Source organism: Euprymna scolopes, chromosome 1 (genome assembly GCF_053919585.1).
Source record: "Euprymna scolopes isolate OS-2025 chromosome 1, ASM5391958v1, whole genome shotgun sequence".
NCBI lineage: Eukaryota > Metazoa > Mollusca > Cephalopoda > Sepiida > Sepiolidae > Euprymna > Euprymna scolopes.
Window position 1 is genome coordinate 187,247,474 of NC_136482.1, and position 27,821 is coordinate 187,275,294.

Sequence of the window (27,821 nt, forward strand, 5' to 3'; positions counted from 1 at the left end):
ATTTCTGTGCGCGATAGCAGCAGCACATTCAGGGTAGAACCATGGCTGGCTGTTAAGTTTTTGTTGGTGTTTTTGGATGGTATGAATCAGTCTATGCCTACAATTAATCATTCAGTCAGGTCTGATACTATAGAGAACACATCCTTTTTAAACATGGAATGCAGAGGTAGATATGAATGTATGGGAGCTATCCCGGTCAGCTGTAGAGTATCGATATACAGTATGGTGGAGAGGTACGTCTGAAGACTTATTACATTTCATTTTTATATTAATTGCTACAACGGAGTGGTCGGAGGATCCCAGAGGAGATAGAACAGAACATGAACAGAACATGAACATAGCTCAGGGGAAGTTGTGAGGAAAAACTCTAGAAGGCTTGCATACTGACTGGTAGTATCTGGCACACTGGTGGGTTCGTGAACAATCTGAGTGAGGTCATAGCCAAAATCATGACAGAACCTCCCCTCATTATCGGTCTTATTTGAGTGGGTCAGCCATTCCACATTATGGACATTGAAGTCACTGCAAATGTGAATGTTAGCCGAAGGATGAGCAGACAGGATGTGGTCAATTTTCTCAGATACGCTCTTAAAGATAGTAACCCCACTGTTGTGGGAGCGATAGAGGGCAAATATAAATGCAGTGGTGTAAGGTAGTGCAACCCGGAAGCACATATAAGGTAAATTAGGGTCTTCTCTGGAGATATATACCACATGGAAAGCCATCTTTGATGTAGCCACATATTCCATGCCCATGGCGATCTTGGGGGTCAGATTTAGATGTTAAGTTAGAGTATCCTTTAATTATGAATTCGTCTAGGGAAGTGGTTGGCCCTATGTCAGTTTCACTTAGAAAGAATATATCCGGTTTTGTCTCTTGTAATTGTGTTTCAATCTCTAGAAGGTTGGAACGTAGACCCCTGATGTTGGAGACCTAGTAGTAGGGGTCTACGTTGGAGGATGGGGTTCTAGGTTTATTCGAGGAAACAACTATGAAGATGAAGCTGACAATCTGGAAAAAAAAAAAATGAATACAAAATCACAGCAAATGTATTTCGAACAAATACATTAAGGACATTGCTAAGGCTGCTGCAAAGAAGGTGGGTTCCTTCTACGGTGTTAGAAAATTACTCACCAGAGAGTATTCTATATCTCTACAAAGACACCATTCGGCCATACATGCATCTAGGCTGGTGCATCCACCACTAGTCGCTCTGAGACAGGGTCCAAAAAAGAGTATATAATTTCTTGCACTATCAGTCACTGGGCTTGAACTTCACTCCTGATCTGAAATGGAACACGTATATCAAATCCATTGCCAAGGTTGCTGGAAAAATGGTGGGATACTTCTACCACTCCAGTAGATATCTCAATCCTGATGCAATTCTCTACCTATATAAAAGCCAGGTACGGCGAACGATGAAGTACCGTTTCCACATCTGGGCAGGAGCAGCTAGAAGCAGCTTATCCTGCCTTGACAGACTTCATAGCTTGGTGGGGGATGCCCTTTTCATTTCCCTGCAACCTCTTTCCCACACGTTGCAAGCCCATCATTGCTTTATCATTATTTTCATGGCAAGTGCTTATCTTAGCTTCAATCTATGGTTCCTGCTCGCCAAACTTTCACGGTAAACACTCGTCTAACCAAAACCACTATCAATAATTTCTTCCAATCTTTATCTGTACCTAAACCTAAACATAAATTCCATGAACAAAGTTTCTTTCTTAGAACTGCACGCCTGTGCAACTCTCTTCCGATTGCCTGCTTTTCCAGCTGACTACAATCTGATTATCTTCAAGTCCAACGTAAACAAGTTCTTGATGAACCGTCCCCCTTAGTAATCCAATTTACAAAATTCCCACTATAAGTAGTGTTTTCTACGCTATAATCACATTGACTAATGTGTACCCAGTAACCCTTATCCTCGAGTGGCCTCCGGGCCTTGATAAGCGGTAATTCCTGTGAAAAAAAAAAAAAACGATCCAGCCATCGTCTCATTACCATGTCTGTTTTTCAAGTGCTATGATAGAATGTACTTTCATGAATTCCTTGCAATTGTACCTCCTCAAAGTAAATGCAGCATACAAACCCATCTAGCAGCAAAATCCCACCTCTTAACTGTTTAGGTTCCTAAATGCCAGAAAAATGTTTTACTCTAATACCTTCTGCATTTCAAGTGCTAGACTTTGGATTACCTTAAAGTATCCTGCTTACCTAATTGTACTAAACTGATGAATTTAAATGTAATGTGAACAAACATCTCGCTCATCTTCTCACATAGTCTTCAGTAGATATGATCCTAAATAGTAGCCCCTTACGTTTAAGTGGCAATGTGCCATGTTTGAAGTAAATGAGAGCAAAAAAAACATTAAAAAAAAAACAGTTGTGCGAAACGTTAAGTTTCAGGTCTTTCGTTTTTCATTTTAGTCCATACTGTCAGATTATTTTATCCTTTATTTTTTTTATTTATTTTTTGTTTTTTACAAGGTGGTTACCACTTATCAAGGCCCGGAAACCACTCAGGGATAAGAGTTATTGTAAGTACAGTATGTTAGTGTGGATATTTAAAGTGTCTACTTAAGGGGGCGGTTCATCAGGAATTTGTTTACGTTGGACTTGAAGACATCCAAGTTATAGTCAGGAGGGAAGCAGGCAGACGGAACAGAGTTCCACAGGCGTGCAGTTCTAAGAAAGGAGCTTTGTTCATGGAATCTACGTTTTGATTTAGGCATAGATAAAGAGTGGGGAAAGTTTTTGACAGTGGATTCAGCTAGACGGGTGTTCTGATAGAAGTTAGATATGTGTATAGCTTTATATCCACGTAGATAGAGCATTCGCTCCTAAACTAATTAACTGTTCATTATGAATTTAGGAACAAAGCTGCTAAACCTAAATAGGTAATGTGAGCTATATTTAGTTTTAATTTTATGTGATGGTGGAAATCAGGTAAATGTCCTTCATAAAAACTCAGACATGTTAAAATTTTACAAAACTTAAAAAAAAAAAAAATACTTTTGCATGAATAAAAATATTTCCAAATTTCATTGCCGTTGGAATATTATAAAATTGTTTTTAGAAAGTATGATATGGCTCTAACTGCAAATTTTAAAATTTAAATTTTGCATTGAATTCGATCCAGAATCATAAAACTACGATTAAGCCAAATTCCCTGAATTTTTTCTAGACCTCTTAAGCTTGTCTTTATATTTTAGACATGTGCTAAAGTCAAAATCATATTAAAGATTCCGATCTAAATTGGACTCAGAATTCTACAGATATCTTGATTTCAAGCTTTATAGGGAGACATGAAATTTTTCGTTACTAGTGCATATTATGAACTGGATTTCTGTAAATGTCTGCTTGGGATTAACTGGCATCTAACGTAAATCGCGGGAATATGCCGAGCGTTGCCGATTAAATCTTAGAAACTAGAAAACAACATTCACTAGATGCGAATTACAAAAAAAAAAAGAGCAACAAAATGAAATAGAACATTATTTTATGAATAAATATTGGTTTTTGTTTTAAAAAAGTAATATCTTTCTTTTTTACGCGTGATTAAAGACAAAAATAAGGAATGACTACTGTTAAACACATATATATATATATATATATATATACACACACATACATACATGTATATGTACACATGCATGCATACATACACGCACACACATGCATACATACACGCACACACATGCATGCATACATACACGCACACACATGCATGCATACATCTACTGTTTTATTTATAATCTATCAATATATCTATACTAGTGAACGTGTCTGTGTACATTTCCCTACATAATAACTCTGTCAATTTTCAGTCTACAGACTCGAAATTGTTATACAGGGTACTGAGATTTGGGAAAATCTTTGGTCGGTTTTCGCCCAGAAATTTGGCTGTTAAGGGGTCAAAATTCAACGACTTAACCTTTGAGAACTCTACCAAACTCCTCCGCCAATTTTAGGTCTATACACTTGAAATTTTAGATATAGGTTCCTTGCATATGGATCTTAATAACTTGATTTGAGCCCAAAACAGTAAATGTTAATGGGTCATAATAGGGGTCAAAGTTAAAAAAGTTACCGCTTTTTTTTTTTTTGCTTAACATATACCTCCAAACACCTGGGCAGCGCCGGGCTGAAATGCTAGTCTAATATAAAAAAGACTTTGTCTATTTCCAAATTTTCAATCGACTTGAAAGCCATGTTTATTTTCAGAAGAATTTCCGATGCATAGCTGCTCTGTACAAGATGAAGAATTTTCAATGGGTAGCTGTTCTGTACAGTTCCTAGACTTTATAATTTTGCAGGCAAAACGCAAAATATCTTTCTCGTGTTGACACAAAAATTATGTGCTAGAATGCTAAAAGACTGGTTTTTGATTAGTCAGTTCGTATCGCCAGTGTCTATAAGTAAAACCTTCCAATTTTCGGTGATCATGCAAAAATATTGCAACAGATGGCATTTACATCAAACGGATTTTATTACAAATAATCCTAATGATTAATCTGAGGATTATACTAAACAGACGTATTATTTAAATGGGGAGATTCTGCCCGTGACTGGGAACTCAAAAAAAGTATCTTGATGGAACAGAACTTCAAAAATTATGATGTCCATCGATTGCGAAAGTGACCGTCATCATGCAGTTGTTTTGTGTGTTTGAAGATGGCTTGTTAGAGCGATTCGAGCTCTAAAGTATTTCTCGCATCTTGGACACCTGTGGAATGATTCTGTGGCCGAGGTGCAGACTGCACTGTCTTTAATGTCACACTTCCTCTTGCATTCTTCATTGCATGCGGATTCAGCGATTGGAGCTTTTCTCATGGCTTGCAGCACGCCAGAAACCTCTCTCTTGAGAGGACAGTGAAAACTGTTCAAAGACAGTCTGAAGGTCTCCCTCATATAGTTCGGTTTGTATTCTAACTTCTGGGAAAAACTAACCTAACGCGCTAAACCAAGGAACCGATCAATAGCCAGAAGCGGCTGTTACTGATTTAGACATAAAAGTAGAATATTAATAATTAAAGGGAATATATTTTCTTGTTGCAATGAACAAATACACATGTTGAATATTCCAACACAAAAATCGCACTTTTCTTATATTTTAAGATTTTTTTTCTCTGAAATAAACGATTTTTTTTTTTTTTTAGTTGTTATAAGACGTTTGTGCATTCTCCTTTTTGCTGTCTGTTTTTATTCCTATATAATGTCATTTAGAAATTAACTTCATTTCCTCTAAAACATCTGGCATTCATCTCTCTCTCGTCTGAAACCAGGACCATACAATATATAAGAATCATATACATTGTGTATATATCACGTTCCCTAATATTTTTGGGGAGTGATGACCATGCAGTGGTTATTGGAACAAACTGAGGACTTAATATGCAGGGTTCGAATTGTTTATGCTGTTTCATCACTTTCTTTTAATACCCTTGAGGAAATATAGATCTATATCTTCTCTCACCAGCTATAGGTTAAGTAGTAGGATAAACAAGACGTTGAAGCCTTAGTTGGGTAATAAATCTAAGATAAGTCACAGCTTTGAAATAAGAGTTTGGTGTTGATCAAGGCTAACTTTGACATCAACATGAAGGTGTATTAGGAATAGTGAAAATTTAACTATTAATCTATCACTGGAGCAAGCATTCATCTTCAAAAAAAGCTTTACAAACTGAAAGCTGATACCCGACAAAGAAGGGAGTGTCTTTATTATTAACTAGATGTACCCGGTGTTGCCCAGTATTAAACGTAACATTAGATTTCTAAAAAAAAAGAAAAAAAGACGTGTGCATGCGAGCATTTTTTTTTTTCCCCTAAACAGTTCACTTCTTGTACGTCAAAAGAAATACGCGAGTTGAGATTGAAACCATGCGCCTTCGTGAAGCAATAGATTTGATGACATGACCTTTTTTTTAATCATTGAAATATTGTCGAAACCTTAACATCCATTGATAACAATGAAAATGAGTCATTGTTATCAATGGATGTTTTTTTGCAGTTGATGCTCTTCAGTATCATCATTATTCATTGCAAATAAATCACATGACCATTGTTGAGTCATTTCTCCGAAATCTTTCTAGTTAGAATTCTTTCTAGAAAGACGTCAGATTCCTTACATGAGGAACCACATGACGGTTACCAACATCCTTAGTGAAAATGTTTGAAATAAAGTGGATTCAACTAGCACACCCATTTTGTCAGTCGATGTCATTAACCACTTAAACCACCGTCACTTTGCAGCAGCTGTTGTTATTGGTCCCCCGATTTATAGGAGAGGGACATATGTTTTCAGTGGTGTCCGTGCATCCGTTAGTCCAGACGATTGCCATTAGTTTTTTTTTCTTAAATTTTGCCACAAATTGTATTTCATTAAATAGATGTGCACAGTAAAAAAAATTATTCTGTGAAAATTCTCGTTGCGTCCTTAGGGGCTCAAAAGAGGTCAAAAATGCCCCAAAATGGCTAAAAATGACACGTTTTGCCCCATAATTTTTTATCCATCCATTATATTTTTCTGAAACTTGGCCAAAATGTGGAGACCATTGTTCTTAATAAAGATTCAGTATGGATGACCCTGGCAACATTCTGGTTCGCATCCCTCTGGGACTTTTTAGGGCTAAAAAATACCTTTTTGGAGCTCTTTTCATATTACTCAAAAACTATGTATGTGTGTCTATATAGTGGTTTTCTTGGCGTTTTGGTCAAGATCAAAGTGTAGTATCTGTTCCGGCAGATGCTGCAAGCTGGGACTAGCTATGACTAGCAAAGACCAGATGTGGGGGCAACCCCACATGCCTGACCATTAACCAGCTCCCATTTCCCACCTCTCGGGAGCTGGTCCCCTTTTTCCCTTCCCCCTCCCTTCACTCCTCACATTAAAAATCGGCCTTGTGCCTAATTTGCTCGGTGGGGGAGCAAATAAATACCATCTGTTCTTCAGATGCTGCACTTCATTTTCTTGTTCTCTTTCGGTGGAGGAGAAATCCTTCACGACTGAGACAATTTTTATTTTTGTACCTTTCTCCACGTTAAAAAACGACCCTGGTGTCTAACTCTGTCCCGTGGGGAGGCATAGTAAATAGGTATATAATGGTTTTCCATGGTGCTTAATTCAAATATACATATTTAAGGTGTGAAACTGCGCTGTTCGTCGATTTTCACTGAGATTTAGCGTTCTCAGGAGCTCAAAAGGGGGTCACAAATGGCCCAAAATTGCAAAAAATGACACTTTTTTACTCCATAACTTTTATCACATCCATTAGATTTTTCCGAAACTTGGCGAAAATGTGAAGGCAGTTGTTTTTCATATAAATTCAGTGTTGCTTTGCATCCCTGAATATACACACTTGCCTTACCGCTAACTCAACCTTCACACTTCTCACATTCATCATTTCTTCACTATTTTTTTGTGGCGTCATCTCACATCCAGCACCAGAGGGGTACCACGCACGCGCGGCTTGTTATAAATGCGCTTTCCGAATGCTAACCCATGGTTAATAACTCGCATAAATAACACCTGATGTGTTTCTCTTTAAAGAGGAGTTATTAGTCCGTCTGATGAATCCTTCGAAAACTGTCCAAGGTAAGCTATTAGATAAATTGTGGAAGCAATTATTGTGTAATTATGATTTGTGTTGAAGTAAAAGTGCAGAATCGGACAGTAGACCGCGATGATTTACCTGCAATTATTTCCTGCCTATTGGCAGTAATCATGAAAAACCACAGAATGTTGATTTATTCCAATATAAATCACATTCCATTGCATGCGTATTGATGCAGTAATTTAAATTCCCAATAGAATATTTTAGATTCAACGTTTGGTCAACGTGCGTTTGCACTAATTGCTGCGAAAATGATGCCTTTTAAAATCTCGAGACATAAATAAATAAATAAATATTTAAATAAATAAATAAATATTTAAATAAAGATCAGTATAAAAACGATTTCTTTATGTTCATATTTATTTAATAAAAACAAACTTTAAGAAACGATTTGGGAATCTAAAGTAGGACTCCTCCTGGAGTGAATGTGGTATTATGATGATTGAAGATTCTAGCTAGGAATAAATATATATATATATATATATATATATATATATATATATATGGTACACTGACAAGGATGACCATAGATCCTCCCCCTACACAGCACTTTGGAATGGCCTAGTGCCTAATTTCAGGGTCTCCTCCACCCTGACAAAAGAGGGATTGGACCTAGTAATTTACTTTCGTTCGTCCGTTTGTACTTTTCTCAATAACCAAGCCTTAGATTTTTTGAAATTTTGCACAAATATTAGTTGTGATTAGGGCAATGACAACAGCATATTCTTTTCCTTGTTTTGATTCTCAGGTATATATCCATTGATATCTTATATGTTTTTATGTAGAGTGATGTGGTTCTCGGTTGATTGTCTGTGTTGAATATATACTCGAGAGTTAAAAGAATGAAAAGAATTTGCTGTTGTCATAGCCCTAGTCATTATAGAAGTAAATTTTTGCCAGCACGGATTTTCCGGGATAACTCCGGCTTCCACCCCCCACTCTCTAGCGGGTATTATAGGGGTAAAATTGTCCCGAAATAGTTTGTCTATTTGCATTTTTGTCTATAACCTCCTTGAATTCCTTGAAATTTTGCACAAATATTAGTCATGGTGAAAGTAAATTTCAAAAGTCTTTGAAAATCTGTATGAATCCTGACTCTTAAAGTATGAAGTGTCTTTAAAACCAGCATGCTACTCCAACTGATGGAAGCAGTTTTTTCTGTACTTCAGCAATTTTGAGTGGAAAAATGTTTCTGGGCTGTTTTCTAACCTTGTAGGCATGTCCACGTGGTTCAGAAGCTCCAAAAGTTTCTAGTTGTTGTTATTGTGTATCATTCATTCATTTCCAGTGAATCAGATGACTATTGTTGGCGTTCATTTCCCAGATATCTTTCTAGTTAGAATTTTTTGTTTTTTTTTTTTTTTTTTTTAGAAAGAAGGCATAGGGTACTTACAGAAGTGTAGCACCATGTGAAGGTTGCTAACATCTGTAAATGAAAGTGTTTCTCAGAAACGAACTGTATTTGAACATGGCACACCAAGGTTTTCAGTGTGCACCATTAACCACTTAGTTACCATCACCTCCCAGTTGTTGGTGAGATATTTTTACTCTGTTTTCTTTTTATTTGGAAGGAACTTAAATTTCTTGTATTGTTTTACTTTTGTTCATCCCAAGGTGGGCTCTCTCTACCATGCTAGAAAGTTACTTACGCCTGAAAGTACCCTGTACCTCTACAACGTCACCATTACACCATGTATTGAGTATTGTCACATTTGGGCTGGTGCATCTGCTACTAGTCTCACTCCTGGGCAAGGTTCAAAAGAGTCGCCAATCTGAACTGTCATCTAAGCTTCAATCCCTGTCCCATCGACTTAATGTTGCATCCCTCTGAATGTTTTACAAGTGTTTTAATGGTGGATGCTCTAAACTAAAATCTCTTGCACCCCCTCGACGTAAATACTTCTGACAAACCTGACAAGCAGCAAAGTCCCACCCCTACACAGAGATCCCTAGATGTAAGAAAGCTTTCTACTCTAATAGTTTCTTCCCCGGAACTGCTAGACTTTGGAATTTCTTTCTAGATTCCTGCTTCCCAAACTGTACTGACATGCAGAAGTTTAAATGTAATGTAAACAGACATCTTGCTGTTCAACTCCCTACATAGTATCCCTGCAAATTATGTCCCTTGTAGTAGCCCCCTACATCAAAGTGGCACTGTGCCATGTTTGGGGTGAAAATGTATTAAAAAAAGAAAAAGAAAGGTATATTGTTACTGAAACATTGGAGGCTACTCTGATAAGGGCCAGATTTATAGGGATGCAAGGTTGAGCATCAAGATGTGTATTCATATTACAGTTAAATTTCTACTAATTGGTACAGTTAGAGAAACTGGGCGCAGGGAGGGAATTTCAAAGGAAAAAGTTCCAAAATAAAAAGTGATTTATTAAAGGGGTAGGATTCTGCTGCCAGTCAGGTGGGCCCAGAGTATTTATATTGAGGGGGATACAAGGGGCAGTAAGGTCATTGGAGAACATTCAATGCTGGAAAACACATGGATGCAATATTGAAGTGATGGGGCAGTAACCTAGCAGGAAGTGTGGGGTGTATAAAGTTAATTTTTGCACCCTGTTCATAAGGGACATTTTAGTGACTGATGCCCCATCCCAGGTGTTACAAGAACGGGAATGGTGATTTTTATTTTATTGCGAATTTTTTACAAACATTATAAGTACTTTATCAAATTCATATTTTTTTACCATCTAAACAATCTATAATATAAAGACCAGTTGTCTGTGTCTATGTATGTCCGACTAAAAGTAAAAAAATCTACAATACAAATCTGCCCATCTGTCAATAAATACAAAACAAACACCCACAAAGTTGGTATATTCTTGATCAGCGTCGCCCTGGATAAATATCTAAAATATAGAGCCAATTATTCATTCTCTGACTGTCATCTGGTTCAAGTTTTGTCAACGGCATGAGGGGGAGGGGTCGATTTTTCAATGTTATTCTGTACTAATTTGGAAATAAAATGTAAACTAATTCCATGAGGAATCTATTATATAGAGGAGGTTGGTTTGTGTGTTTAGCTAGAGAGGAATGGGCAGAGGAGAAAGTGGGGTTTAGTGAGAGGGAAAGAAAAACTGAATGCGAAATAGAAAGATTGAGAGAGGTAAAGAGACATGTTTTTAATGTTACATTTTTGCTCCGGGTAATGGCGCGTAGCCCTGCCAGTCTGTTACATAAAGGGCAGTTATCTGTGTGTGATCGTATCAACTAAAAGTAAAGAAAAATTACTAACTAAAGACCCACAAAGTTTCAATTTTATTGATCGATCTTACTTCGGATGTATAATATGTAAAAATAAACAAAATTATTCATTCTTTGAATGTTAACTGATCCAAGTTTCGTCAGGAGTGTCGGTTTTTCAGCCATTTCGAATGTTATCTATCGTATGAAGCAGAGGTGAAAGAAGGATGGGGAAGAGGGATGTTGGAAAAATGGGAAGATGGAAACAAGATAGAGAAGTGGATTGATATATATATATATATATATATAACCTAACTATATTATGACTTTTATGTTTTTTTTTTCACATGCAAGCTTTTTAGTTTTTTAATATTTGTGCGAAATAGCAAAATTTATGACTCCCTTATAAACATTATTTTGCTCAAAATATTTCTTCTGATGTGAGCCATTTATGGAAATTAACTGAATTAAAGGAAAAAAACTTGAAATTTTTGTATTCCTTGTCAAGTAAGAAATTTGTCATAATTTTTTAAAATTTACTGAATTTAATTCCAATTTATATTTATATACATCTATAAATATAAAAGCGAAAATGTATGTATGTGTGTTCGCTTTTTCTGTGTGTCTACAAAAGGCTTCTTTCAGAGAAGCGGTCGGTCGGTTCACAACTTTTAAAAACTTTTTATATCACATACAAATCGTAATATCTCACAGTTAACAACGAAGCTCGCCTGTCTATTTAATTTGCTCGATTTCGGGAAGATAAATATTCAATATTTGTCGCTCACCGCATGTGGGTTAGTTTTTTTCCTATAACATCTTGGGGGGGGGGAAGCGTTCAGCAGTAAATGAAATCCCGCAGTCAAACTTGCCCTCATTAACTCATTAAAACGAGCACCTGCCAAATCCAAGTAATTAAATAAATACAAACGTGTTTCCGTAAGCATGTCACGGTGGGGTAATGGTTAACGTCGCACTTTTTTCTCTCTCTCTCTCACACTTTAATTTACAACTTTGCCTCAACGGTTCGGGTTCGATCCTCATACTTACTTTTTTTTTTTACCCCCCCACACACACCTCCAAACACCCGGGCAACGCCAGGTACCCCTCGCTAGTATATATATATATGTATATATATATATATATATATATATATATATATATATATATATATATATATATATATATATATATATATAATAACATTGGATAAATAATTTTTAACCTCTTCCATTTTGTTCCTGTGACTCCAGACAACACCGGGTGTTCCTACTATTTCTGTATAAATTCTAAATATAAATTAAGACTCCAATAAATATTAATTAAAAGACCTTCTAATGGAAAACAATTTCCTAAAATAAAATAATTAAAAAAACTTATCAACTGTTTGATAATGTCTGTGCATACATTTCCTAATGACTTTTTATTTTTTCTTTCAATCCACAGATGTGTTCAACATGTTGCTGCAATATTTAAAAAGTTTTTCTCGCCGCCGATGCCGGGTTCGATTGCGTAGCTGGCTGTTTCCAATTCTCATTCTTGTCGTCATTGTGGTTTGGTATTCCCAGCTGGAGACGCCCCCACTCGGAGATGACATGTTATCACCAGAGATTTTGCCTGAGGGCCTTGTCGAACATAAGCCGAGAGGCCAAATCAACAACTGGGTAGTGGGCAAGCAACTCTTAGCACACACAGAAAAAGGCATCGCGCACATTCGTGAGTTCTTGCCAAAACTTTATCCTACGAACTGGGGTCGAGCAAAAGATGCTGATGAGATGGTTCTCGAGACGCAGCGGCTTTTGATGGATCTAGGTTACCATTCAGCAATGAGTTGCCGTGAGATTGATAGCATCCAAATGTACTTGATCCTTTCTACGAGTGAGAGGAAACATGTGGATATTGGAATATTAAACAAGAAAGAAGTGGTCCTTAAGACCCAAGGTCGAGACCTGAGTATAAAGGTCAGCTGTATGCAAACCGTGTACGATGCAACAAAGTGTATGTACATGGGGAATTACCGTTTACTACGAGAGGTTCTCTTTCATGTGGCATTAAAAAGTGCCGGGATTAGCCAGCAGTTGGGATATTGTCTACGTGGAGACCGATTCGGCAGTACTCTTCGTGAGAAAGGAGTTATACTTGTTGTGGAGATGGGTTACCCTCTCAGTACCACTGACATTGTACGGTACTCATGGGCGGTTCGAATAGAGGTAAGTGGATTTCTGCAGTGATTCTTTGTTTATTTGTAAAAGATGTACGAATGTTTTGTTTCAGGAGCAAATTTATTTACTGCATGATTTAAAATAGTTGGCCTTTTTAACAGTAACAATTTTATTTGTGATCAACACTAAGTAGATCACCAACCCTAACCCTACTTAACCGAGTCAGTCAGCTTTTATGGCAGCCGACACTCGCCAAGCCCACATTTTACAATGTACATCTGTGTGCATTTCATGGCGATACATCTGGCCAGAAAATATTCTACACATACCCTTTCAGTAGACTGCCATTTGGTCTGGGATTGCTTATTGAGTATTAAGTTATATCTAAAGGTTGTTTCCCAATCCGCCACTTGAGGACCTGATGGAGGGGAGATGGTCGCTCCTCACCATTAATAGATATACGACAGCAGTCATAAAAATAAATTGAAACCTTTATCTGCCCTCACTCACTTCTTTGATACTTGTTTCAGATTCAAGGTGGCACTAGATGCATTAGAGCTGATTTCTCGCTCAGACATACACATATTCATACACGTACACATATTCATACACGTACACATATTCATACATATATCCATACACATATTCATATCCACATCCATACACATATTCCATATTTTATTGTCAAATGTTGAGCCATTATATTGAACAAAGATTACGGTAGTAAATCAAATCTGCAAAGAATCAATGGAGTCACGATCAGCAGTGGTTCAGTCGTTCAAGATGGAAGTTGACAGTGAACTGACTTGAATCAGGAAATTCGGTAATTTTATAATGAGGTCAGAGGCTTCTCATTGGTTATAAGTAAGATCGTCCATAGCATTGGGGTCATACTCTCATTATTCAAAAACATTTTAACTCGATTATATAAATAATATTTGATTGAAAGTTATTAATAAGTGTTCATTTGTTTTCATGGTAGAAATAAAGTTCAGTGATTCATGTTAAGAGTATTTAAAATGAATAAGTTTATACATTTGTTTTTGATGAGCAGACGATAATATGTAGGATTAAGTTCTGTGTATGTGTGTTTATTAACGTTTGCATGCATATGCCTATAACTGTATGCATGAGTTGAGATAGAAACAACCTCAGGAAGGTGTTGAAGCAAGCCCTATCGTAGATTTTGGCTCGGCTGTTTATGAAATTTTTTCATGCATTTCAGAGTGGATCAAAATGGCAGTTTTTATAAATTCAGATAGATATATCTGATTGACTTAGAATGGTTTTATTTGTATTTATGCTACTCGTGCAAGTTTTGATCCAGACTTCTATGATATTGGGCTGGGCTCAATCGGCAGCTGATGAGAAGCACTGCAACAAGCTGTGCAAAATAAGAGGTCAGGAAACATACCATATATTTTGGTACCTTATGAGTAGGGCTGTGACAACAGCATATTATTTTCATTATTTTGACTCTTGAGTATATATCCGTTAATATCTTATGTTTTTATATAGATGGATGTTGTTCTCAGTTGATTGACTGTCTGTGTCGGATATATACTTGAATCAAAAGAATGAAAAGAATATTCTGTTATCACAGCCCTACTTATGAGATATTTGTTTTTAAAGATGATTTTTTAACTTTAAAGGTCGTCTTATACGCCGTAATATACGGTAATTAACAACATTTATTATAAAAAATCCCAACAAATATTAACAAAAACTAACTACTTTAAGTTTAATAAATATAAAATAAAAATTTTAACTTTGAAAAAATGTACTAGTTTTTGTTTATTCCTAGTGTTGAATTAGTGCTTGTCTTGTTCCCACCATTCTTGTAAACCATGGTTCGAGCGTGAGCCTGTGTCACGGAAATCCGGGTCAAAAGATGCACGAGTACCGTTTTTATTAAGGCGAGTAGATGCTGCAGGTATATATGGGCAAAACCCATCTAAGCATTTTTTTTAATTTGGATACGATAGCTATATTTCCTTCAAATTTTAGTAAATTTCATAAATGTATCCTCCGTTTCTTTCATACTTTTTTATTCCTAATATTATGCTTGACCTACTACTGTAAAACTGTGACACTAATAAGCCGTTTCTAATGTTTGATGGAATCCTTTTGAATGCAACAAATTGGTTGTGTTATATATATATATATATATACTGATCCATATAACTGGTGTCGCTTTAACGTTGTGACTTGTCGATATATGTGTTTTCACATTTTGTGATCGTCTAGTTGAATGTGTGTAACGCCTATTGACCGTCTCTAATGTTCATATGCATGTAAAGTGAATTTTTATAAGATTGTGTATAACAACAATAACATGGGACACTTCCTTCACATCATGAAGAATTACATTGTCGGTGGGGACATCAGCAAAAGACACTTTTACAAAGTTTTTTTTTTTTTTTTTTTTTTTCGTGATTTCTGCAATTAAAGATTTTTTTTTCTCTCTCGAAAAGGGAAACGCCAAGACGTGAATTATATTTGGACACAATAATTTATTTCCATACTGCGTCCCTTCTCGGAGTTGGCACACATGCAAGTCTACATTTTGCTAAGTCGCCCCTTTGACTTCGATGGGTGTCGAGTCCAAAACCTGGATTACAAGAACCCCATCTGTTCACTAATGCACTGGATACCAAGCTGATCTCTCCTCTTTCATTGCCCACGAGGCAAGCTGTGTCGTGGATTTTGGCTCGGCTGTTTATTGAAGAAAAAGCAGACTTTTTATGCGTTTATGAGGGATTGTAAACAATGCATCTGATTGGCTTCGGCTTTTATTTGCTTTTTATTAATTCAGACGAATCCTAATATTATGCTTGACCTACTACTGTAATGCTACGTGGCATAATCATGTCGGCACACCAGTTCCCATCAAATCACCAAAATTAAGCAACATTAAACCTGGTCAGTAGTAAAATGGGCGACCATTTGGGAATTCCAGGCGCTGTATGTGCTCTCCGCTTATCTTGGCATTGTTTCCAGTCGTCCTGGACTTCTTGTTACTGGACTCCAGCAGTGCCGATCCAAAAGAGGTGTGGTTGGAATTGTGCAACCCTTGCCTCACAGTTCCATGCACAACCACCCTTACAGGGGATATCCAATGTCTTTTGAGACTGAACAGAGGCGTTTAATGCTGCCTGGCAATAAGCCATTTGGAATGGTTGATGGGTAATCCTAATGGCCTGTTTTGTCCTCGTTGGCAGAAGCACAGTTGTAATCTATGTGACGCATCATTCTTGACAATATCTCAGTATGTTTTCTTTGAGAAGAAATGAATTATATATTTATAGGAAAAATCGAAAATAATATCCACGTTTTTCTTTACTTATATGCAACCAAAAACGAGGCAAATTGTTACTGACACATAAAGGAGCTACTGTGAATTAGGGACCATGCCTACTGTGACATTCTAAGTGGGGAGCTGAGCTGTGAGATTTTGTTCGCACAACACTTAAATTTCTGCATATTAGTACAGTTGAAGAAGCGGGGTGCAGAGAGAGAATTCCGAAGTCTAGCAGTTCAAGAGAAGAAACTTTCGGTGTAAAAGGCTCTCTGGTATCATGGGATCTCTACAGTGAAGGTTGATTGTTGAGTTAGGGGTATTTAAGTGCATCAGTGCCATGAAATCATTTGAGCACATTACGTTAGATATTGGTAGAAAAAGCTCAAGGATGCAACTTTGTGATGGGACAGGGATTGGAGCTTTGTTGATAGTGCATGATCTATTGGGTTGTCAACTCATTTTTTGACATACGTTAAATAGAGAAATAATGTGGCAACAACATTCCATGCACAGGTCAATTATAATTTTATAGAGATGTAGAATATTCTCAGGTGTAATTATGTTTTTTTTTTTTTTTTTTTTTTTTTTTTCATGCGGTAGAGGGAGCTCACTTTTTTTGCAGCAGCCTTGTCAATGTCTTCTACGTATTTGTTCGAATTCATGTTGCCTGTGAATGTTAGGCTAAAGAGTTTGAATGATAAACTCTCAGCTAGTAGTATCCATTGCAATTGGTGGCTGGAAAGGTTCTTTGCAATTGTTGAATGAAAAACAATTTGTATAAGAAATAAAAACGTTACTGAATTTTTTAGATGAGGATTGGTATTCGTATTATTTGGATTCTTTGGACTACTGTTTTCATCTTGGGGGCCATTTTCACAATGTTTTGTTTGATGCAACCTACGACCTTCAAGTGTATCTTGTCGAACTCTGGAATCCGCAAGGACCTGTGACGCAGTGATTAGCATACTTGGAAAAATCAATTTTAAAGGTTGAAAGTTCAATTCTCAGTGTGAGCGACTGAAAAATCCAATTGTGAATTAAGACAGCTATTCAGTCATGGCTGATAGAACGAGAGCATTCTACCCCTGTGTAGTAGATTTCCGTTTGAGATTCCGTCCAAATTCCCGAGTTCGACAGAAACCTAGAGTTCGACAAGATTCAACTGAAGAAGGTTGGAGGTTACATCGGTTGAAACGTTGTTAAAATAACACTCAAGATGAGAACAGTAATCCGAAGAATCCAAATAATATTAAAAAAAATTTGTAAAATGTGATCTGCTTATGTTTGGAGTTATTGCTGGTAAGGGATGATAAAAATGAAATAAAACTAAGTCTGATTAAAGGAAATAGAATTTTTGTTTTGTTTCATGCGGTGAAACAGGATGGGCATAACAACTCTAATATTAATCTGGGTGTGTGTTTTGGGAGGGGGGTAGTTGTAGATGATGATACCAAATAATTTCCATGCAAGAAAATGTGCTGCGTTTGTCCACCATCTTTAATTGTACATGAACTTGTTCTGCTTCTTTGGGGACAAAATTAATAACTGGAAAAGATTAAAGATTTTAGATGTTTGCATTTTCTTTGTTCATGAAGTCCTGGCGTAAATTGCAGCGACCACTCGTGTAATGACTTGTTCGTCTCATTCATTTGGAAACCTGTCCTATCTATGTAATATTATAACTTTGTGAATCTTGCTCATCTGTGCCCAACGTGAAACGATCATCCACTAAACCGAAGACGATTTCTTTAGTCATATCAAAATGGAATGATGTCATACAACTGAGGTAACGAAAAGATACTTCTCTTTGCCATACTTTTTAATAAATTCAATTGTTTATACGAAAATGTATTTTTACCTAAATTCTACCTAGTTCGAAAGTATCACAAAAATAAACACCTATTTCTGCACTAACACAAGTTTTTTTTGTTTTTTATTTACATAGAAGTCACCACTTATCAAGGCCCAAAAGCCACTTGAGAATAAAGGTTAATGAGTGAATGGTTGTCATGGAGACAACAGCATAATAATAGTTAGTGGTTGGAAATGGATTATTTAGAACTTTTTTTACATTAAACTTGAAGACGACCCTATTATAGCCAGCTGGAAAGCAGAACAATACAGTTCCACAGGCAGGCAGTTCTGCGTTTAGATTTAGGCATGGAGAATGGAGGAAACTGTTGATAGTGGTTGTAGCTAGACGAGTGTTTTTTTGTGAAAGTTTGATGAGGGAACCATAGATTGATGCTCAGATGAGCATTTGCCATGAAAATAATGATAGAGCAGAGACAGGCTCATAATGTCTCTTCTGTGGGAAAAGAGGTTGCAGGGAAGAAGGGTTTTGGAGCCGGTTTTGAACCTTGTCAACGCAGGATAAAATGTTCCAAGCAGTTCCTGCCCAGATCTGGCAACAGTACTCCATTTGAGAACGTATCTGGCTCTTATAAATGTAGAGGATTGTTTTGAGAATTAGTTCAGTGATAAAACTTTAGATTCCGTTCTGGTTGTGAATCTTAGGTTTAGTTGCACTGATGGGTTACATTCGTGGATGACTAAATTTTAAGATACAAATATGTCGTTCCTTATTTGAGGGTATCAAATTACTGAAGAGAAAATTATTTCTAACTAGCATTCAGGAAAAAATGCGGTTTTGTATTTTTATGGGGTGAAACAATAAATTTGTCACCCTAAAGAAAACAGCACTGCAGCTTTATTTTTAAGCTTTTATTCAAAAAGATCAATTCGGGTAATTTGATTATGTAGTAGTTGATATTTATACAATGTAACCGCCTTCAGCTTCAATTTCTGCTTCGATATGAGTCTGGAACTGGGAGCATACCTTTTCCAGAAGAGACAATGGGAGCTTGGCGAATTCTTGGTGAATGGCTGCAATCAAACTGCTTTGGTGTTGTAGGAGGTCATGTTGGTGATGTTCTCGATGTATGACCAAACAAAATAGTCCAGTGGGTTCAGGTGGAGGAAAGAGGGGCTAGTGAGAGAAGGGTACAAAATCATAGCACTCCTTCTGGATCTCTTTGGACTTGCTGGCCAGTGCCAGGTCCTGCTGTCACTCTTATGGCCTGCCAGCGGCCACCTAATTGCATCAGAAGATACTACTCTTCAGTCCATCCAGGTACACTTTGGTGACTTTCAAGTTAATTTTGAAGGTGTGAGGTGGCATGATGTGATTCTCACTTAAAACTCCACCAAAGACCATAACCGTAGCTGCAAATTTCATTGAGCTGTGCCCTCAAGCATTAAACAGTCCTGAGTTGCAATTTGAGGGTGCTGGCGATGGCCATGTTTTCATAACTTGGATCTGTAGAGAGCGTGAATTGCACAGCAGCACATCTCCGATCTCGCTCGTTGAACATTGTGTTGCTTTCAGACATGATAGAAGGCTTCTATCACTCTTGGGATTTTTACACAACTGACCAACTAGTAGATGATCTGCAACAAAAAAGGAAAGTCAGTTTTCATCAAACGGAAATGGAATCATATAGTCTTTTCTTCGGCGACAATTTTATCGTTCCACCCTGTATTTTAATTAAGTTCATTCAAAAATCTGTCTTATTGACATTATTCGGACTGTTCTCCTCTTGAATGTTATCCTTTTCATTGTGTATTGGATAAAGAACTTGGTAAATTTAGTTCTAAGTTACACTCTTCTGAAGGTTCTCAGTGTGGGCGACACTCAAAATAACATTACTTAAAACTTCTACCTAATCGTGCCTGTTGGAACAGGAGCATGCGTGTGGATTAAATAAAGGGTTCCATTCGAAATTTTGACAGATTTTAGAGTTAAACATAAAAATTCTCAAGTTCAACAAAATACACCTGAAGAAGGCTGGAGTTTCCATCAGTCGAAATATTGTGAAAATAACATCTACGATGTGAATAGCAGTCTGAAGAATCCAAATATGAATTATTAATCCTCATCTGAAAAATTCAAAAACATATCGTTCAAAAGATTCAAAAACATATCGTTCAAAAGATTCAAAAACATATCGTTCAAAAGATTCAAAAACATATCGTTCAAAAAATTCAAAAACATATCGTTCAAAAGATTCAAAAACATATCGTTCAAAAGATTCAAAAACATATCGTTCAAAAACATATCGTTCAAAAATTCAAAAACATATCGTTCAAAAGATTCAAAAACATATCGTTCAAAAGATTCAAAAACATATCGTTCAAAAGATTCAAAAACATATCGTTCAAAAGATTCAAAAACATATCGTTCAAAAACATATCGTTCAAAAATTCAAAAACATATCGTTCAAAAGATTCAAAAACATATCGTTCAAAAAATTCAAAAACATATCGTTCAAAAGATTCAAAAACATATCGTTCAAAAGATTCAAAAACATATCGTTCAAAAGATTCAAAAACATATCGTTCAAAAGATTCAAAAACATATCGTTCAAAAGATTCAAAAACATATCGTTCAAAAGATTCAAAAACATATCGTTCAAAAGATTCAAAAACATATCGTTCAAAAGATTCAAAAACATATCGTTCAAAAGATTCAAAAACATATCGTTCAAAAGATTCAAAAACATATCGTTCAAAAGATTCAAAAACATATCGTTCAAAAGATTCAAAAACATATCGTTCAAAAAATTCAAAAACATATCGTTCAAAAGATTCAAAAACATATCGTTCAAAAGATTCAAAAACATATCGTTCAAAAGATTCAAAAACATATCGTTCAAAAGATTCAAAAACATATCGTTCAAAAGATTCAAAAACATATCGTTCAAAAGATTCAAAAACATATCGTTCAAAAGATTCAAAAACATATCGTTCAAAAGATTCAAAAACATATCGTTCAAAAGATTCAAAAACATATCGTTCAAAAGATTCAAAAACATATCGTTCAAAAATTCAAAAACATATCGTTCAAAAATTCAAAAACATATCGTTCAAAAATTCAAAAACATATCGTTCAAAAGATTCAAAAACATATCGTACAAAAAAGTATCGTTCAAAAAATTCAAAAACATATCGTTCAAAAAATTCAAAAACGGATCGTTCAAAAACGTATCGTTCAAAAACATATCGTTCAAAAATTTATAAACGAAAATGGCGTCTCTCTGCATTTCTCTCTTACACACACACACACACACACACACACACAAGGAAAATATATTGAAAATAGAAAAAATATATACTGACGCATATAGCTTTATTGATCAATTTGAAACAATGGAATACAATACTGTGCGTAGCGGATATCAAAGTTCTTTTTGCCAGGTATTTCAAAGCATAATGCTTATCAGAAGAGGAGGGGAAGTGCTAGATAGCAACATATATACGTCTAGCAATAAGCACAATAGTGGATCTTGTATAGGGGGTATACATTGAAGGGCAGGAGATAGGGTTATTCAGGGGGTTCTTAGGTAATTACAGAACTTAAATGTACGAGGGTGGGGTTTTAACAGGATAGGGTGGTAGTGTGTGTGTATATATATATATATATATATACTTTGGGGATTAGAACAAGAGTCTAAAGAGCAGAGTATATTTTGATGTATTAGTGCATTCAATAATACAATTAAAAGAAAAGAAAACAGTGCTCATTGTAATAAGTTCGATAGGCATGTATATCCTAGAGCTAGTTTAATATTAAGATGATTAATAATTTATAATTAAAATTAAAAATTAAAAATCGATTTCATAAGGAAGAACAAACAAAATCAATAAATTGTACGATCGTTTCGGAAACGATGTTTTTACTGTGATAGACATTGAGTCTGGGACAATTATTTTATCATATAGTTTTTGAAAACAAGGTCTCCTCATCAGCAAAAATATTGGGTGGTGGGTTTTTAACTAAAGACACCAAAATAAACCTAGCATTTTTAAGTAAGGCAGATGTATCTTGCAATGGTTCGCCTTTCTAAAATTCGTACGTATCATCGTCAATGCATTCATTGGGATGGTAAAAGTGCTTTATCTATATCGTAAATATTCCAAAACCAGAAAATGTATTTCTCATAAGTTTATTCATATTTTTAATGAAGTACATCTTACGCATGCTTTGTTGGATAGCAAAAGCCACCAAATAGCTCATCAGATCAAAATATTACTTGGAAAATGGCTGCAAAGTTTTTTTAATACACTGACAGGAAGACTCGACTTTGCTCAGAATTGTATGAGGATGATTATTACGCACTTTTCAATATGTTCATAACGCTGCTATTTTCTTTGTACTTACGTTACCCTTCTTATGCCCACATAATATAGCCGGAAGCAGGTGTAATTTTGAGAAATCTGAATTAGTGTTGTATACATACGGTTTAAATTTCTTTAAAATTGTATGTATGTATCTGAAGGCTGTTTTGCCTGTATGGATCGCTTTAAGGTTGGCACGTACAGATTCTGGGCAAATTCTATTTCTGTATAATTTTAATACATGTGATATAAATTTCGTCAATCTTCTATACTCCTATAAATTCGTTTTTCTTTTGTGTGTATTGATATTCACATTAAAAACCCTTTTCTATTTATTTAATGTATTTATTTGCTTCCCCACCAAAGCAAATTAGGCACAAGGCCGTTTTTAATGTGGGGTAAAAACCAGCTCCCCTAAAAGTAGGCAAAAAGGGGGCAATCTGGTTACCAAAAATAATAATTGTCCCAGTATAGAGGGTTTCCCCTCCATTGACTGGTACAAATTATCTTAAGTGCAGCATCTGCAGAACAGATACTACACGTTGATCCTGGCCCGAAGGCTAAGAACAACAGAAAAAAGGCAAGCCTCTTTTCTATTTATTTAAATATTTATTTAAGAAAAATCACAAAATTTACAGAATTTTAGGGTTAAAATTATATAAAACAGGCAACTAATTCTTTTTAAATGTGGCATGAGGCCAGAAAGGGTGTGTGGGGGGGGGGGAAGATGGGTGTCGGGGGTCGTCCACTTGTCTATTCCCTATCACTAGTTGCAATCACCACAATACCGCATTCACTCTAGGAGTTGGATCTACTTAAAGCCCCAGATGACAATATGTACAATTTTTTTTTTTTTTTTTTTTTTTCTAACAATAAAATTATATACAATGGCTTTTTTTTTTTTTCTTTTAAAATAAAATATATAATGACTTTATATTTACAATGAAATAATGACAAAATGGAAATTGTGATGTGTATGATATATGCGGATGATGGGCGGGGATAATGAGAGCCTTAAAAACACCCCAAAATAAAGAAAAATAACAGTAATAAAAAATAAATGAACCAAATAAAACGTGAAACGGTGAATGTGTTAGTACAGACCCACCCTTACCTATTTAATTTTGAAATGCTTCCTGTTTTCCGGTATCGGCCGAAAACAAGGGAGCATCTTCTAAGAGGGAGTGGGCACAGCTACGGACAAAATAAAGGGGGGGGGAAAGGGATATTCGGTGACCTCCAAGAAAAATAACATCGGGACGGGTTGGGACTAAAATAAATTAATCAGGACTGGGCTTCTTTGGAGGTATCCTAACACCTAAAAATAAAAATTGGGGACATGGAACGCATTTATACCAACTAGCTAAGGGACTGATCCACTACGGGATTATCTTGATCTGGTCTGGGGGTTGCTTTTACGGTCGGCGTGTGCCATGCCTAGGCAGGGAACACGTACTCAAGCCTTTTTCGTACAAACGCACATAAGCTAGCGGTGTGAATCCACCTCCTACTAAACTGTGAGCAAGATAACCTCCTATCGCATCTGATTTTGATTTTAAGTTGGTGTTTAAAATACAAAATCAGATCCCGATGAGAAGGCGGCTCCCCCCCCACGCCCTATCTCTATGCGTGAAACCCACACTACCAGTCTAGCTACGGCCAAGGTCGCTAGGAACACCATTCGTTCCTCCCTAGGCCACAAGGGATCTGCGTTGTAGACAACGGATGCTAAATCCAGGATCGTCACCTGATCGGGGACGATGCGAGCCGTGACCTCACTGACATACTCCCAGAATTCACGGAGCTTGGAACAAGTATAAACAGCATGTTCTACGGTTTCTAAGCTATCTTCGTCACACCGTGGACAAAAGGGACTAAATACCATACCAATTCTAAACAATATGTCATTGAGGGGTAGAGCGTTTCTAACCAATCGCCAGGTCAGGGAAAATTCGGAATTGTTAAGGTATCCCCGGCCTGGCGCCCAATTCCACAGAGAGCGAACCTCCCCCTCCGACAGCTGCAGCCGCTCCCCAAGCGGGTCCGAAGCGGTCCCCACCACTAATCCCCGATATAATGCCCTTCTAGGCTGTGCAAGGTCCAAGGACCCTGGCATCGCTCTAAGCGCATTTCGGCATTCGTTGAAGAATCTTGATTGCCCTCTTGGCCTTCTTTGGCATTCAATTAAATGATTGGGGATAAGGTCGGGAAAAGTTGCACCGACCGTGGGACCCCAATCAGATTCCTCAATCAGAGTTCTACCCAGGAACGCCAACCTTTCGGCATTTTTGTGGCTAGCCAGGTCAGGCATCCCCAGGCCCCCATCTTCAAGACGTTGAGTGCAAACCTGTCTACGGACAAGCGGCCGTCGCTCATTCCACAACAGTAAGAAGAGCGCACACGTTAAGGCCGCCATGCGGACCGCAGGCAGAGGAAGTACAGCCAATCGGTAAAGGATCAGCGGAAACACATAAGTGGCGCATGCCTCCGCCCTACCTTTAAGGGACAATCCCCTTCGAAGCCAAACCCTCACAGACGCTTCGACCTTGCTCTGTACTTCCGACCAGTTCTTATCTAGACATAGACCGGGTCCAAACCAAACACCCAGAATACGGACCGGGCCATCCGTCCAGACAAATGCGCCAGGCAAAGCATTCGAGCCCCGCCAAGCGGCCAACCTCAGGCCAACGGATTTGCTGAGATTGACTACGGCCCCTGTAACTTGTTCATAACGCTTGAGAGCCTTAATCACCGTAATAATATCAACGACGCTCGAAACAAATACGGTGACATCATCGGCAAACGCGGAAACCCTGGCTCGCGCACCGCCAGGAAGAGCAATTCCGCGCAGGGCCGGTCCAGCCACCCTGGTCCTCACTTTCCTAAGGAATGGTTCAAGCGCGAGGACATACAGCAAGGGCGACAACGGACACCCCTGTTGCACCGACTGAGAAACCGCGAACGGCGCCGACCGCACCCCGTTGACCTGCACAACTGCCGTCGGCCGAGCGTACAAAATGGAAATCTATCAGCAGAAGCCGGATCCAAATCCGGCGGTCTCTAAAACAGCCATCAGGAAACGATGATCCACCCTATCAAACGCCTTGGACTGATCCAAATTAATCAGCGCGGCTTCAGTGTCGTCTTCTAAATTTTCTATGACTGTACGTATCAAATGCAAATTATTTTGAATTGATCTTCCCTTCAGTGTAATTCTGATCCGGTTCGACCAAGTCAGCGATAACAATCTGCAAACGATTCGCCAGCACTCGGGCCAGGATTTTTAAATCCGTATTCAGCAACGTGATTGGCCTAAAATCATCTATCCCCCCAACATGTGTGTCGTTCTTCTTCAGAAGTGTGACCACTCCTTTGGTAACCTGACTCGGGATAGATCCCGTGTGAAACCAGTGGTTAAACACACCCGTCAGAATCGGAACAAACATGTGCGACATCCTCAAGTAAAGTTCGTAGGGTAGTCCATCCAGTCCTGGTGATCTGTTATAGGCGACCTGCTTCATAGCAGCTATGACCTCACACTCTGTAACCCGACCATCGCAACCAGCCGCTCGGGCCGCCTCCAGGCGGGGCGAGCCAGCCAAATAGTTGCCAAACTCCTGGACGCGGAGCCTGGACAGCTGCGCAAAGAGATCTTCAAAGTGCACTCGAAACCGCTCGCAAATCCCCCGAGCCGACACTAAGGAGTCCCCTTCCGGACTCTGACGAATTTTACGAATGTAGTTATCTGATTTGCGCCCAAGCGAATAGACTCGTTCGGCTTTGTCAACATTCACAGCTTCGTTGGGCATCTTTTTAATTCTAGCCCTAACTACCTGGCCCTGATATCGCTCGCTAGCCAAACGACTCGGGTCCGCCTTAGCTAACCCTATTTCTAGGGAATCCCCCCCCGCCACCGCCCGGGATAGTCTATCCTCTAGACGCTTCTCTGCCTTGGCCCTATCTAGCACGAGGCGTTGGCCATATTTGACAGAGAAGTCTCTAATGCTAGATTTGGCATTTACCCACCACTTATTCCCGGTAACCGCCCCCACTAATCCCTTCTGAATGTGTTTAGTTAGCCTTTCCCGAGAGTCACCTATCTCCAGTAGGGAGGTATTTAACTTCCAGTACCCAGCTAACTTGGGGTTGCTATCTAAGTCTAACCTGGCCACAAGTAGTTTGTGGTCAGAGTGGCCTAACCAGTGGAACGTGGGACAAGATATGTATTCTATGTTGCCTCTTCTAACTAACAACCGATCCAAGTAAGTACTTGAAGCGGAAGGCCTGCTAGAGAGCCACGTCCATGTCTCCTGCCCCGGGTGATCCACCCGATACCTGTCTACCAGATCGCATCTAGCCATCAGGTCCGACAGACTGGTTTCACACCCATCCGTCCCGCTAGTCCCGCCCACCTTATCTGCCCTGGGGTCAAGGATGGCATTCCAATCACCCACTAGTATTAACCGTTCCGAACCCCCGAGAAACACCTCCAACCGCCGGAGAAAGGAAACCCGCTCCCGTACGCAATTGGGCGCATACACCACGACGACTCAAAACGCTCTATTTGCCACGGCAACATCGGCCACGATCAGTCTACCATCAGTATCCGCGTGAACAACGCTAACCGTTGCAGAAAGGGTGCGCCTAACTAACAAAGAAAACCCCTACTTTGACTATCACCGTATGTTGAAAAGACATCATAATGCCCCTCCAGCACCCGATGATCGTCAACGCAATCGTAGTGAGTCTCCTGTAACGCAGCCACATCTATATTCATCGACATGAGGTCCCTCAGTACCCTAGCGGCTTTGCTTCGGCACCTCATGCCCCTAACGTTCAAACTACACAAGCTCAAGGATGTGGCCATTGTGTCTAGATATCCGCAACCACCGACCTAAAGTCTTTGCTAGAAAGGGTGCTGCAGGACTGGGCGAGGTTGCCCGAAAGCAACTCGGACGTTACTCGTCCGTCTCGCGCAATACCTCCGACATCCAGGGGAAACGTTAATTTAAGGGCCCTATACAAACAAGGGTGGACGTAAATAGGAACCCTACCTTCGCATCTCGGCGCCAGCTGATTGAGGGAGTCATGCCTCTCTTCCACCAACTTTAAATCTGGAATCGCCCCCCTGGCGTCGTCGATCATATTCCACATGGCCTTCGTGCGTCCAGTTTTTGTATGGCGCACAAAGGTCATGACTAGGGGGGCGTCTGGGAAGTTTTTAGGGTTGGTAACACTTTTCCCGTCGATTATTTTCATTTCTCTAAGCGGCTTAATCGGACCCCTATGGCGCTGCGTTATATACGTGTCAGCGTGAAGGGGGTCTACTTTGCAAATCCGGTCTCCAGGAAGGTAGGGGAGCTTTTTCGTCTTTTC

General features: G+C 38.3%; 1 protein-coding gene across 3 annotated transcripts in view; it reads left to right on the forward strand.

Moving 5' to 3' along the window:
* The window catches only part of LOC145278247 (uncharacterized), a 1,121,062-nt gene that overhangs the window by 725,497 nt on the left and 367,744 nt on the right, over positions 1-27,821 (forward strand). For all 3 annotated transcript variants that reach the window (XM_080130545.1, XM_080130539.1, XM_080130552.1), the window contains one exon: positions 12,252-13,015. In XM_080130545.1, coding sequence (XP_079986671.1) covers positions 12,263-13,015 — 753 coding nt within the window. In that variant the 5' untranslated portion in view covers positions 12,252-12,262. The remainder of the gene's footprint in view (positions 1-12,251; positions 13,016-27,821) is intronic.